Here is a 15,151-nt window from a genome sequence, read left to right as displayed (position 1 = left end):
GGGTTATACGACCCCTGTAGGGTCCTTTATACGAGGTCAAGGGAGATGTTTAAATTAAAAACAACACGTTTTAATGAACTTAAAATGTAGATATTGTTGAGGCTCGGACAGGAAACAGACCGCTTGGGGGCAGCAGGTGACCTTTTAAGAACAGCTGGAGTCGCTTAGTCTGAGTGGAACAATTGAGTTGCGACAAAAAACATGTACACGTTTACATTTAGGAAGACAATATATCCATTTTATAATAGACACTTGTGAGGTTAATCATCTTGTCGTTATATGGCGTTTGGAAAGACAAACTGAAACTAGCGATTCCTCTTACGTTTAATACACTTGTTTATTACTGGTGTATTTGTGTAAACTTTATTTAGTCACAAGTTGTTTACTCGACAATACCACACTTTAAGGGCTTAGGATTCAGTTCAACTATCATTATTTCACTAAAATAAATAAACATTTTGGAATTAGGCTGAAGTTTATTTTATTAAGCGACATGGGAAAAAAAACAGCCACAAGAAAGAACATCTATTCTGGTGTACAAGCAAAGCAGCAACATGTACAAATACATAAATAAATAAATAAGAAGCAAATAAAGAGAACATAAGGAGATGGTCAATGATATATTCAGTTTGTTCTGTCCAATACATATTGTACATCCTATGTATCCATTACAAAACAACAAATACATTCATTTAAGTTGGATAATAAATATTTATTTAAAAAAAAAAGACGTGCAAGTACATTGCAGAGCAAAGCTCAGCATCAAAGACAACGTCAAAATGTAATAATTATTTACACACGTTTATGTAGTAAAGCATGGTATTACTGACCAAGCAGTGACCTCCAAAACAAATGTTTTGTATAAGGTACTGGAAGTTACTCTGCTACATGATGGCAGCTATGAATATGGATTCAAACCGACATCCATTAATAAGTGATGAATTACAAGACACCCGGGAACAATCGATTAAGTGAGTGGTTTAACACAAAGGACAACAACAGACAAGCCAGGACAGTGAGGAATGGGCTGTCACACACACACACACACAGACAGACACAAGGCCAATTACTGGGGATGGTTTTCCTTCGCAGTTATGACCCAGAGGGCCAAACTCCCAGCATAAAAACATCCATCTCTGTCTGCAGTAGACATCTCTGACCGTGCGGAGACAGCTAAACACCCGGAACAGAGTCATCTGAACATCTGCAGTCGGGGGAGAATTGAAGTTAGAAGGGTGTGTCCATCTGACTTCCCTTCACTGCAGGTGAAACCACTCCATAACTCCTCTCCTGCCATCTCAGCCACTGCATGTGGATTTCCTTCTGCACCTGTCAGTGAAAACATCACATCAATGCTTTCTGAAAGGGAATTCAGATTGATTTGATCATGATGTGTCCACTACTCACCTCTTGGTTGAGAAAGCAGTAAAGAACTGCAACCAAAAGCCCCTGGCAGGAAGAATACGTGTCAGTTACTTTTGCCTCTGATAAATTCACTTCCTAATGTCACTCAAGCGTGACATCTCAAAACAACCATCTGTACGGAGCACAGAAACTGCTGAGACTGAATTCTCATGCTGAGATATCATTTTATGAAATATATTGACCTTTAGATCCTGGAGTTCAAAATAAAACATCATGAACGAATGTAGAAATTTAAGAATGTCACGATCACAATTTTTCTAACTTTATTTATTTATTTATTTTTGTCTTATTCAGTTTATTTGACAAAAACCAGCATCACAGCCACAGTCAGGTGTTGGCTTGCCGCTGCTCTGTCCTCCTGTTGCCCTTCATCTGTGAATGCTTTTGAAAATGAAAAGAGCTTCTTGGCGCTTTGGTCTACAATTGTAGACTCGACTGCCAGTCTCAGTAGGCTAGACACACAATGAAGGCTCAAGAGGTACGAAGCTCCTATGACACAGTCATCTGTAGTATTGGAAAGGTCACGCGGCACAACTACACAGACCTTGGTCTGTGAAACAAAGTCAAAACAATGAGGCTAAATTTAGCCTTTTGAAGTTTCATATCGATAGAATTCATGCTGGTTTTTATGAGTTCAAGTGATGCAGCACTTGCTGTGAAAGTATCATGTTCAAAACACAAAACACAGTAGTGTTACCACATAACTCATTTGTGTTGCATAAAAACAAAACCGTTGCAAGGATGGAAAGAAAATCTGGTATTCATTAGTTATGATCTTATTTGCATCGACTAAGTATGCATCATTAACAATATTATTAAGTAATAAGCAGCTGTGGCAGGACTGAATGTTCTGAGAGACTTGGAATTCTCATCACCACTTTAATAGCCAAATTGAAATCTCAATTCCCAAGAAGAGTGTGTGTGTCTGTTAGTGTCTGAGCGTAACATGTTGTCATGCAGTGGGGCTCACCTGGAAGGAGCCTAGGCCAAGCTCCAGACACAGGCGCAGGTTCATGTTGAAGTACTCGGGGAGGAAATTGAAGAACATGTAGTGGGTCCCGAACAAAGGGATGAGCAGGAGGGTGGACTTGGAGAGGCGCCTGTCACGCAGAGGAGGCAGAAACAGAGCACACACGCTGGTTAAGAACTCCCGACGGAGTCGCTTGGCTCATGTCGCAGTCGAATGTTGGGCCTGATCATCATCAGCATCAGGTGTTTGGAAATGCAAATCAGAAGATTTGTGCGTCGCACAGCTTGAGCTTGTGAGTGAGGAGGAAGCGGCAGGTGTATGATTCACCATATTCAAATGAAGGCAGAAGAGGCTCGGATTGATTTAGCTGGTGCGATTAAGACAAGCAGCACTCACATGCGCTTGTCTTTCACAAGAAGCAGAGATGCTTTCTGAGAAGTTAGTCAGCTCACTTCAGGATCTAATTTGGATTAATCTCTGGAGAGGACCAGCAAGTGAGGAGCCAAAATAAAAGACTTTCAGAGAAGTTGTGGTACTGTGGAGGGAGGGATGTGGCAACACGGCACATGTCACGGAGAATTTGAAGATCATGATCTAAACATTACAACGAAACAAAAGGAATTTCTGAAAACAAGAGGATTGGAGCATTAGAGCAGCAGCTTCTTGAGATGCAGGTTTGTTACATTCGTCCACCTCAGAGTTGTTTCAAGAACGACAGCTTAAACACCATGATAAACCACAGCACCAGCTCTTCTCTGACGCCAGACCAGACACTGCTGTGATGTATGATGGAGCAGGGCTCAGACAACACAACTCTGGATCGTACAGAAAAACAGTTTCCTGATTAAAATGGTGCTTGAGGAACACTTCATCTGCCCACATTGATTTGCTGTCCTCACTCATGTCATCGATCTTCATGTCCTTTTATGCTCCGCTGAAGATAAACCAATGGAAGTCGCACATCTCTGTCAAAAGTCATTTCTTAGATCCCTCATTTACAGTTACATTGAGGAACTATTCAACAGATATTCCTTGCAGCAATGTCATGTACATGTGAAGGTGCAGAAAGATACTTACCTGTACTGAGCCGAGTTATTGAACTGGATCAGCCGAGGACTGAGCTTCTGGATCAGAATCCTGATGATGTTCATGAAGAGCATGAAATTCACCTATTGGAGAGCGATAGGAACAAATAAAACAAGGCAAGACGCTGATGGAATAAGCAACAGGATGAGCACCAGTCGTCGTGGCAACCATGTCAACGTCCGTGCGTTGTTGTCAGAGACTGTTTAGGGCACTTCCTGCTCCCAAATGACTGTAGTTGTTTGTTACAATCCATTGGTAAAGCATATTAATCATGTTGGGAAAGCTCACCGTGATAGACACAACAATTGGTCCTCTGATGATCCACCAGTAGGGGGAGTCCTCGTTGATGTCCCAGCATCTACAGCAGAGGTCACCGTTGTTGTTGTTGACGTAATGGCTTTACATGACAATTTCAATTGAAAAATGTAATGGTTGGCTTTCAAGCAACTCTAGAATAACTTAAAAAGCATATAATTTCAGATATCACAAGTGAAACAACTCTGTAACTGTTGCTTTATACATGGTTAATTTTGAAGATTAAAAGACTATTGTGCTATAAATATTATATGTATTTGTGACTTCCAACAAAGAAGACAAAGAAAGACCTGATCCCATCGAAATGTTTCTACTTTAAAAGTGAAAGGACAGTGCAACTATAAAAACATATGCATGCTCATAAATCTACCATGGATGTCATAGGTTTCCTTATCTCTAAAACAAAATGTAATTGATTTAATAATCACAAATTTTATTTTACCATTCAGAAAAAAAAAACTATTATGATATTTTATATTTTTAACTTTTTTTTAACTCACTTTTTTTGTCTTATTTTCTTCACAGGACTTTACTGGGTTGATTTCTTGATGGAAAATAAGTAATAACTTTATGAAAAAAAAAACTGGAAAAGCCTGACAGACTCAGGAGAAAAATCTCTTTTCTTAGAGGTTAGACAACTTGGGACATCCATGGTCAATTTACTTGACTTGCATGTAGTCAGGATATGGTCTTAGTAAAATAGATAAAAATCTTGATACACACTCTGTGTCCTCGAAGTAAACCCTTGAGCCAATCCACAGGCAGATGAAGAGGACTGGGATGCCTGGGAAAGTGAGGCAAAAGACCATCAATGCTGATGTGCAACTCCCATTGTATTGATAAATGGACGCCCCTAACTGTTCAGTTCAGATTAGATAGAACATTTTTACAACTCCATGCTCACACTCAACTCAATAATCAACAGGTCGGGTGGATGATATAATCTATAATCTTTAACTGAACACGAGAGATAAAGGACAAAAACATCCGCTTCCAGATGCTTTGAAAACCTTTGGGAGGTCCTGACCCACATGTCTTACAAGACCCAAACAACTTTCATTACCTGTAATATTATTTCACTGAAAAATGACACCTGGACATGCGCTGGGTGACCTTACCAAAAATCCTTCTGCCACTGAAATTAGCTGGAAGACCTCAACATCGAGTAATCACTTTGACATAGCAGAAAATTAGAAAATAAGACAAGATAGACTTTAAAAGATAAACTGTATTGATCTCACAAAGGAGAAATTTACCGTTACAACAGCTCTTACGTTGTTAAAAAAGAAAAACGACACGAAAATACATGAATCTATTTGTTTTTGACAGCAAGACATTTATATCACAGTGTTCTGTGTTCTGTTCATCTGCTTTAAATAGTAAGCCAGATACCAATGTTTGTCTGAAGAGAGCCAAAAGCAAGAACACAGACAAACTAGTGGCTTAACTTCTCGTAATGATTGAGGTTGGAAGGACTTCACAGTAAACTGTGCACCAAGTGGGAGTGAATCTTACCTATGGACTGCTCTTACCTGAAGCTAAATGGAACACAGACACTGAGCTGGAAGACTTCAGACAGCAGAAAACACTTTCAGATAGTGTTCATCCATCACAAAATCAAAGACATGGTGCACTTTCAGTGACAGAGGGGGCCAAAATGTTTCAAACACTTTGGTTGAGCAGCCCAGATTGAAAGAAAGTTCACCTTAACAATTGCCTATTCAATAACAGGAGAATAAACCTGGAATAAACTTTTCAAAAGCGTTTCTAATTTTCTGCTTGATTACTTTTTAAAAGTAATAATGATAATGAGCGTCTGACACTGAGAGCGAACTTTAAAAAGAGACAGATCTGAAACGTGATTCCAACATTCTCACCCCATCCCAGCAGACTGAAGCCCCAGAGGCAGCGGTGGCTGTGATAAAAAGAGGACAGCAGCAGGGAGTTGAGGTAAAGCGCTTCCACTAGGAGCCAGAAAAAATTGGCCATTACACAGTAGTGGCAGAAGACTACTGAGGCTTTACAGGCAAACTGGACAGAATTAAAGAAGAGGAAAGCAGTGAGTGAGAGCAGAAGATGTGAGGGGAGGAGGGTCGTGCCATCACTCACGCTGGAGAGAGTGCAGTGGTTCGTCTCCTCGCTGGAGAAAAGAGTGGCATCCTTGATAAATACTGATGCTGCCTTGAGAATAAAAGTCAAGAAAAGTTGAATGTGGATGAAGTTCCTGGCACATCTCAGCCTTCTGTGGAAGAAAGACACAATTAAAAAGTTTCCCTCTTCTCCGACTGTAGAAGTCCCTGGCGTCAGCTCACACAGTAAACAAGGCGGAATGGTCTCATTAGAATATGACTCAGAAGAATATTTTAAGCCTGAAAAATATGAGAGAAATATCTTATTCATGTCATAGGTTTCATTTCATTTTCGTATTCAGGTTTTTTTTTTTAATAAAATAAAGTCTGTGCAAGGTGAAGGACTCGCAACAGTCTCCTGTCAATACTTCAACCTTCATTTATTGCGTCCTATAAGCGGAATTCTTTTTGCAGTCAGGGGAAAGGAACATAAAAATGACTATCACATAGACTCACAAACTTTGAGGGGAACCATTATTACACTGTAATAACTGCATCATGCTTTCAAAATTAAATTAAATTTCAAATTTAGCAGAGTGATGGCTGGATTTGCAAATGAGGTTTTCATAAACATGTGTAACCTGGAGTGGACCTCTGTTTTGCACCAATTGCTGCCAGAGAACCCTGTATTGAATGAAGCAGCTTTTGTCATCAATCCAACCTTGAAGTTTCAGCTGAGTCTGGTCGAAGTCTAAAAAAAAGTCTGGAACTAAGGAACATCCTGGACAACATCACCCATCCCACCCATCAGTTCTTGGTCCAATACAAAAGCACATGGACCAATAGACTGAGACTAACCATCTCAAAGACCAAGAGGTCCTTTCTTCCTGGGGCAATAAAAACATACCATTCATCCCCATTGTTTTCTAAGCTTCTTTTTTGCACTTTATAATATTATTTCTTTTTAATTTATTGTGATATGTTGTGTACAGAGCATATTACAAACACAATTTCCCTCGGGATTAATAAAGTTTTCTGATTCTGATTCAGAAGTCATCGTTGACTGGACGCAAAAGACGACAGCTGACCTTTGAACACTCTAATTAGGAATGAAGAATGAAGTACTATAAATGTTGACTACCACATTCACGAGGTGTTAATGAGGATGCTCCAAGATGAAGGGTCGGGGCTGATGGGTTTTTTTCTTCTATTAAAACCATTAAAAGTACTCTTTCATACCTGAAGTACAACAGGATTGCCACGGCAACAGTCAGCACCAGCAGCGAGACGCTGTAGCCAACGGTGTAAACCATCCTCATCGTTGAGAAGTACCACTCCTCCGGCTGCAGAAATGATTATAGTTATTTAAACATAACAGCATTGACACTGTGATTAAGATAACGCATGTTCATAGAAAAAAATTCAAACATAATGTGGACTCTCTCTTGACTGTATAAGAGTAAAATAAATGTACTCAATTGAACCATTATATAAGTGTTATATAACGCTAGGCTTTGTATATATATATATATATATATATATATATATATATAGGTTGTTAGTCTGCAGTGTCTTCCTCCAGGCTCGAGTCCTCTCACCACAGAAATGTCGTCCTCCAGACTGCAGGCAATGAAATAGGGTGGAACAACTCGGGACCATCCTGCTTCTGTGCAATTTCGACTTACAGACCCTCAAGAGAGAAGCATAAAGGTCAAGGTTCAAGAACCTTATAGGGAACTGATTCATGAGTACTGTACATTGGCACATTGTTATTGCTCATCCATCCATCCATCTATCCCATCCATCCATCCATCATCCCATCCATCCATCCATCATCCCATCCATCCATCCATCATCCATCTATCCATCCATCCATCATCCCATCCATCCATCCATCTATCATCCATCCATCATCCCATCCATCCATCCATCCATCCATCATCCCATCCATCCATCCATCATCCATCTATCCATCCATCCATCCATCCATCTATCCATCCATCCATCATCCCATCCATCCATCCATCATCCCATCCATCCATCCATCTATCCATCCATCCATCATCATCATCATCCATCCATTCATCTGTCCATCCATCCATCCATCCATCCATCCATCTATCCATCCATCCATCATCCCATCCATCCATCCATCATCCCATCCATCCATCCATCTATCCATCCATCCATCATCATCATCATCCATCCATTCATCTGTTCATCCATCCATCCATCCATCCATCCATCTATCCATCCATCCATCCATCCATCCATCCGTCTATCCATCCAGCCATCCATCCATCCATCCATCCAGGCACTAACGGTGGTTAATCTGACCTGTGGTGTTTTTGAAGAGGGAGAATACTGCAGGACATGGTCTGTGGACCGTCTCTCCAACATCTGCGAGCGGCCAGCAGATGACTGCATCCCAGAACGCTGGACAACCTGAGTGAAAGAAATGCTCCGTAACCCTTCAGTTCAGACACTTCATATCGGAGCGGAGATTGAATCCGACTGTCTTTGCTAGTCAACAGAAAGCCCACCTCCTGCGCTGCTGTTGCCCACGTCTTCAATAAAATCTAGACAGCGTCGCTCGTCTCTCTCCAGCAGGAATACGTATTGACATTCAGGATGGAGGCTCGACAAAGCCTAGCGGGGCAGAAAGTCAAGTTAAAAAGCCACTGATGAAGGAGAAAGTAAAACAAGAAGTGATATCAAAATCTGCTGTTTCATGTTAGAGAGAAAATGCTGTGCACAAAAACCCTTGGCCACATTGCATTCCAGTTAAATAAAGGATGAAGCCTAAAACAATTGAGACAACAACAACACGATTTTCTCAGACTTGAAAACGCCACGCCTGTCCATCGCCTCACTAACTCCACACACCCACTTCAGTCAACCACCCACATTGACGTATACCACCATTAGGTCCACAAATCACCTGCAGAGGGAGGAAATCAGAGTGCATGGAGGAGGCAGAGCGAACAAACTCCACACGGTAATAAATAAGAGCATTTAATTCGATGGTTGCATTGAAACAAAAGGAATGCTTATATTTGACACACACTAGTTTTCAATTTTAGTCACCCAAAATCAGTTTGATGAGTCAGCAGTATTTCCCTTCATCAACTGGATGTCTAAGGTTCAGGGAGAAGCTCCATCAGGGGGCACAGACTACATTAAAGAACACGTTCAGGCAGAAAAACACCTCTGTGAAGAATGAAGCCAAATAAGATGGACATGAGGTGGATCTGGCTAAAAATGAAAATAAAAACTGAAGACTAAAGAGACCCCTAATTGCACCTGAAGATTGGTGGAGTGAGGGAGCGTGCACGTCTTCATGAGCCCGAGGGGACGGCAAGACAAGAATCAATACAGCGGCAGAAGAAAAGAGATGTATTCACAGGCAGACCTGCAATTATGGCTCAGCCATTTTGAAAATCACTTCAAATGTGTTCTTACTTACTGGCTGATGCCACGATTCTGTACTTTTCCACTAGTTGAGGAGTATCTCACACAACAGCTCTCTCAGCTCAAAGCACATTATTTGTTCCTCTCTTGTTTTGTACTGACACCGCGATGGCTGAGATTTGATTGGATAATTGGGCATTAAGACATGACTAATGTATAGCAACGGATATAGAAATGCACATCACTCACAGCCCTGCTCTGCTTGTACTTGAGATACTGAGTCAAACTCCAGACATCATTCAAGAGGGTAGTAACAGCTCAGTGACAGTGGGAAATAAGGTGACTTCATTTCTGTCGTAAGTCCAGAACCTATAATGCCGTAACTAGCAGAGATGCGTGTCCGTCAGCGAGTAGTGCTCCACCGCTCCTGTGGTGGCATCTCTGACCCGAGCGCTTGGGCAGAAGTCCTCGGCTCAAAAGCAAATGAGACCCTTCATAAAAATCAATGTCTTGCTCTGATTAAACTGTCTGACCCGTTTTCAGTCCAGGACCTGAACCAAAATGCAAAAAAAAAAAATACGGAGGGATATGAATATTTGAGAAATTTCATTTGACCTGTTCTCGGTTGGAGGTGAGACTTTAATTACTTCACCCAAATGGCACGACACAAAACAAGAAGAGGGTTCGGCTGCTGTTGCTAGCTTGAATTCTGTTCCTGCCTCTGGGCCTGAACAGACTTGCTCCTTTCAGTTTGTGTTGGCGCTGAATCTCAAGCACCTGTGTTTTACCTCACAATGTCACCTCCCTCTGTTATACCTCTCTCTCTTCTGCTTAAAACTTCTTCATCACATTTTCTGTAAGTTCAGTATACTTCAATGGTATATGTTCTTGTAATAATGTGCACGAGAAAGTATGAACTCTCTCAGTGTTAACAAGTAAGGAGCGGATGCTTTCCTGCTGAGCGTGTGTCACAGGATCAGAGAAGCCTCGACGATTGACTCACTTTAGTTAGGGCCAGATGTGATCAGTGACTTGAATTTAATTTTAGCAGTCATGAGTCATCCGAGTCAGCGACCATCTTCAGATTCATGTTCCCAGAGAAAAGCTGCCTGGCCACTTACTTCCAACCTGTTTATCTTTATGGGTGGATATTCAGTGGTTCTGTAAATGTGGGATTTGTTGATCGCTTTACATTAAAAACTACATTTAAAGGGGCCCTAAGGAGTTTTTCTTCAGCAATTAAATCCATACATAAATAGAATAGAGTGCATGAAATGAAAAAACAAAAAAACATTAAGGTCTGTAGTAGCTATTGGGTGAACCAGTATCTTTTCTATGTAGAGATTGTTTTTTCTTGCCTCCTCCGGTTTCCTCTCCTAGTCCAGAAATATGCAGAGGTCAATTGGTGACTGGGAACTGTTTGCATTATGGTGCTCGATCCATATCAGAGTTTGTACAACCAAATAAAAACACAGATTATTGCCATCTATATTCATACTGGTGCACTTGATTGTTGTTTTCTACTTATTTTCAATGTGCTCTACTTGCTAAAATGCATCTTTGTGCTCACATCACTGGTTGGCAGAGTCTGACTCTGTTTGCTGGCTGCTCTGGTCTAGTCATCAGTTGTTTTTCTCTCTCTTTGAAACCTGATGGTTACAGAATCCTAATTGTTTCGAGGAGCGACGGCCAAAGATTTATGCCTTTATCACTGGGTAATTTGCGACATTGTCACCTGACAGTAGGGCTGAAAGCTATGCTGTTATTATATGTATATCAGAATATGAACATTCAAAATGGTAATATTGCTAAACTAAACATCTCAATTTCCTCCGCTCATCCTGCACGTAACACTGCGGCAGTGGTCAGTGGAACTTTCTACATCCTGTTGAATCAGAATCACATTTATTGCCATGGTCAGTGGGGATCCCACCAACTAGGAAAGTGCTTTGGAATAAAGTGCTGAGTGTCCCAGTGTCCCCAGCCGCACGCGCTGATCCAGCTGGTCAGGAAGTCTGTAATCCATGTACAGAGGGAGTCGGGCACGTTGAGCTGGCGAAGCCTGTCTTCAAGAAGAACTGGAAGAATCGTGTTAAAGGCAGAGCTGAAGTCTACAAACAGGATCCTGGCATAGGTTCCTGGGGAGTCCAGATGCTCCAGAACAAAATGAAGGGCCTGGTTCACTGCACCGTCCACAGATCTGTTGGCTCTGTAGGCAAACTGCAATGTGTCCAGGTGAGAAGCAGTGATAGATTTCAGGAGAGAGAGAACCAGGCGCTCAAAGGACTTCATGACTGCAGATGTCAGTGCCACTGGTCTGTAGTCATTCAGTCCTGTGATCCTGGCCTTCTTGGGAACAGGCATGATAGTGGAGGACTTAAAGTAGGCAGGAACATGACAGGACACCAAGGAAGCATTGAAGATGTCCATGAACACTGGAGCCAGCTCAGCAGCACAATGCTTCAGGATGGTAGGGGAAACTCTGTCTGGACCTGCAGCCTTCCGAAGGTTCCTGAACTGAGTGAGCACGTCCTGCTCCATGATGAGAAGAGAAAGAGGGGGGAGGTGAGGGGGTGGCGCATAATTGACTGCAATCGTCTTAGTTGTGTCACTAAGAAACAGCATAGTCCTTTGAGCTTCACGTACATTTGCGCAGGGCGGGATATATACGGCAGCAAGAATGAATGAAGCGAACTCACATGGGGAGTAAAATGGCTTACAGTTCACAATCAGACATTCCAGAGAGGGAGAGCAGTGCTGAAAGATCACCGTCACATCCGTACACCAGCGATCGTTGCTGTAGAAACACACTCCTCCACCTTTGGTTTTTCTGGTGAGACCGCTCAACCACGTCTCCGTGAAACACAAAACACAAGAGGAGGAAAAGTCTCTGTTCCGTCTCAACATCAGCGCCAGTTTATCCATCTTATTGCTGAGTAAGCGGACGTTGGAGAGGATTATCCCGGGAAGCGGAGTGCGCGATCCTCTTCGACGAAGGCGAACAAGCACACTGGCATGTTTCCCTCTCCTCCTCAGTCTCTTCCGCCCAACCAAAAGGTGAACTAACTCCGAAACTGACACCAAACATACTGGTAGTAAGTCAGACGGAGTCATAGCCCTGATATTCATCAACTGATCTTGTGTCCAAGAACACACGGCAGCTCCATCATAACACAAAACTAAGCGAAATAACACGCATGATAATTCCAGGCCAGACTTCGTCGGCGCTATCTTGAATCTTAGTATCATAATGCTTTTGTTTATCTATCTATTTCTCTCAAAAAGCAGGGTTTTACTAAACCCATAGTCAAATAGTATCAGTATCAAAAGATCGGGCATCAATACTGATTTGAGTTATGAAAATCCGGTCACCTAACAGTATTAAAAGTGACTTAACAACGCTGTGGTTGACTCCCTTTTCCTTTGATGAAACGACCAGTTAAACATGAATGAAGCGACACACATTAAACATTCCAGCTCGTCTTTGTTCATAACACGGCGCTAATGATCTGATGCTTATGAACAATTCACCGTGGCATGTCTTTCCTCTGACATATGGGAAGAATTTGTTCATGGATCAACACAGCATGTAGGATGCAGAACACGCCGCCTGAGACTGACTTGTATCGTTTAACTGTGGTGAGCGCAGGCGCAGGGATGGGAAACGGACAGAGAAGTTTGAGCCTTCCATTAAGGTCAGAAGGAAAACGCTGCACCGCGTGATGTAGAAACTGACTGAGTCCATCCTGCAGATGTTAACATCACCCTCACACACGACAGTGAACCGCACCATTTAAGGGACTCGCTCAGAGTCGTCACATCACCTCCTCACATGCATAATCGATGTGCACCGTGGAGGGTATGTGACCGTGGAGACAACAGCCGTCTTTTGACAGCTGACATGAAGGGTCTGGCTCGGTCTCATCTAGTTGATCCACTACAGCTGTAACTGTTGCTGGAGAGATGCCTCATCTCTTCCAGCACTATTGTCTGACAGAGGACAGTTATTATTTTCCCTTTCAAATAAAGCAGCAACTTCTCTTTGGCAACTTTGACTGCAGAGTAAACACAGTGGATTACATTTGATTTACGTTAACTGAAGAAAAGCACTAGGATTCTGTGATTTAAAATGAAGTTACAAAAAAACACTGACTTCAGCAAAACTGAAAGCGTATAGCAAAACACAATGAAAGTGGTTTGGTCCTGAGTGAAAAATGAAAATCCAGAATATTGTCAACAATAAATGGGCAGAACTGAAGAACAGCCTGAGTGTGCAACCAACCAATCTGCTTGGAGCCCATATTAATGTGCCAAAGTTTTCAATTCATCACAATCCCAAACTCACCATTTGGACACATTACACAGTGTGTTTTCCTAGTGAGCGTGTTTTTGTGTAAGCCGGTGGTTCATTACAATTCTCTGCTGTCCTGAGCAGTGAAAGAGAATGGATGAAGCTGGCGAGCAGTGATGAGTGTGTGCCCTGTTCCACTCTCTGGTTGACACTCTGATCACCGTACCCGCTGTTTGCCAGCATCCCTTCGCACCTCCATTCTTCTATGGAAATTATTTTTGTGGCTGTCGCAAATAGAAATTCAGTGTTATTGTCATCGACAGTCTCCGGTATCTTCCCACTTGATTAGTGGGATGTAATAGTGTTTACTTCGGAGAATGCAGAGCATCAAATGGATGTTTTTGTTTTTATTAACATCTATGGTTGTGTTGATGCTTAAGTCAGTTTGAATCCATACAGACTGAAACATGAAGTTCAGGTTACGGTGCAGGTTCAATCCCCCTCTTAATAAACTCCTTTCAAAGCAGTGAGGCTTGACTTCAGTCACCAACCCAAATAAGCCGATTGCAGCCTTCTGCCAGCACAATTTTTCATTTTCCTGTCTTGGGAGTGCGACCAAGTGAGAGGGTGCGTCCTTGTTAAGACAACATGCACAACCCACATGGTGTGCATTGTTGCTGTCCATGTTGATGTTTTCTTCATGATATGTTCCTGAATATTTGTAAATGACAAATATACATACATCACTTGGAGCCCAATACCTATTAAGATAAACAACTTACCAACTAAAATCATATGAAAGTATCGTTTTATAAGGTAATAAAATGTTCTGTGAACGCTGCTGTTTTAGGAGAGATTATTTAAAAAAAAGTCGAGGAGACCAAACTAAATGTTTGTGAATGATAAGCTGGTGTTGTCTACTCACGGTTGGAGCCAGACTCAGAAGGAGCAGGATTCCTCTGACTTGGAAGCGGCACATCTTCTTCAGCAGCCTGCAGGTGGAGACTGAAGCACCACGGCGCCGATCTCAGGTCAGCCGCACTTCCACTCTGGAAAGCCACACGTTGCTCTCCACGTTGTTTCCGGCGTTTTTCCAAAATAAAAGGGGAAATCGCATCGCAAGAACAGAAGTGGTTCGAAAGTTATTGACAGAACCTGATGTGATTCGTCGTTAATTTTGCAATTTGAAAATTCAATTCAACGCAAGTAAGAGAGCCCTGGAAGTGACATGCATGTGTTCATTTTTTTTATGTGACATGCATGACACATGAGGATGTTACAGGAGGATGTATACAAAATGCTTTGCCAAAGAGGCAATTACGCATGCGCTGACATTTACGATTGTATCTTGAGATTTTAAAAAAATATCGAGATAACTGTTATCTCGAGATACGAATTATCACGAGATAAGAATTATCTGGAGATAATTCTTATCTCGGCATAAAAAAAAATGAAGTCATGCATGCCACATCAAAAAATAAATAAACAAATACATGCATGTAACTTCCGGGGCTCCGTAGTTGTTTGAGATGGTGACAGCTGTTCAAGTTTCAGATAAAAAAATAGCTTCACCTGAAGTTAACT

General features: G+C 41.9%; 1 protein-coding gene across 3 annotated transcripts; it reads right to left on the bottom strand.

The window, feature by feature from the left end:
• Nucleotides 1–474: 474 nt before the first annotated feature.
• Nucleotides 475–14,547, bottom strand: ghrhrl (growth hormone releasing hormone receptor, like). 3 transcript variants are annotated; one of them, XM_053882602.1, is made up of 13 exons: nucleotides 14,493–14,547; nucleotides 8,409–8,514; nucleotides 8,203–8,310; nucleotides 7,464–7,555; nucleotides 7,105–7,208; nucleotides 5,906–6,038; nucleotides 5,674–5,827; nucleotides 4,520–4,580; nucleotides 3,770–3,839; nucleotides 3,473–3,564; nucleotides 2,396–2,525; nucleotides 1,408–1,449; nucleotides 475–1,329 (listed from the first exon to the last, which is right to left on the bottom strand). In XM_053882602.1, exons 1-13 carry the CDS (start codon nucleotides 14,544–14,546, stop codon nucleotides 1,228–1,230), a joined length of 1,248 nt encoding a protein of 415 aa, XP_053738577.1. In that variant the 5' UTR covers nucleotide 14,547; the 3' UTR covers nucleotides 475–1,227. The 3 variants fall into 3 exon arrangements, with proteins under 3 accessions (XP_053738577.1, XP_053738586.1, XP_053738567.1); XM_053882611.1 differs by having other exon boundaries at nucleotides 5,906–6,035; XM_053882592.1 differs by having other exon boundaries at nucleotides 5,674–6,038.
• Between the last annotated feature and the right edge of the window lie 604 nt (nucleotides 14,548–15,151).

The sequence above is a fragment of the Synchiropus splendidus genome, chromosome 1 (assembly GCF_027744825.2).
Source record: "Synchiropus splendidus isolate RoL2022-P1 chromosome 1, RoL_Sspl_1.0, whole genome shotgun sequence".
Lineage (NCBI taxonomy): Eukaryota > Metazoa > Chordata > Actinopteri > Syngnathiformes > Callionymidae > Synchiropus > Synchiropus splendidus.
This window is presented reverse-complemented; position numbering and strand designations above follow the sequence as displayed.

Coding starts and splice junctions, on each gene's coding strand:
- ghrhrl (XM_053882592.1), bottom strand. CDS start 14,546: ATGTGCCGCTTCCAAGTCAGAGGAATCCTGCTCCTTCTGAGTCTGGCT. Junction 8,515..14,492: donor TTCTGAGTCTGGCTCCAACC/GTGAGTAGACAA, acceptor CTGCCCCGCTAG/GCTTTGTCGAGCCTCCATCC. Junction 6,039..7,104: donor GCAATCCTGTTGTACTTCAG/GTATGAAAGAGT, acceptor TTTCTTCCACAG/AAGGCTGAGATGTGCCAGGA.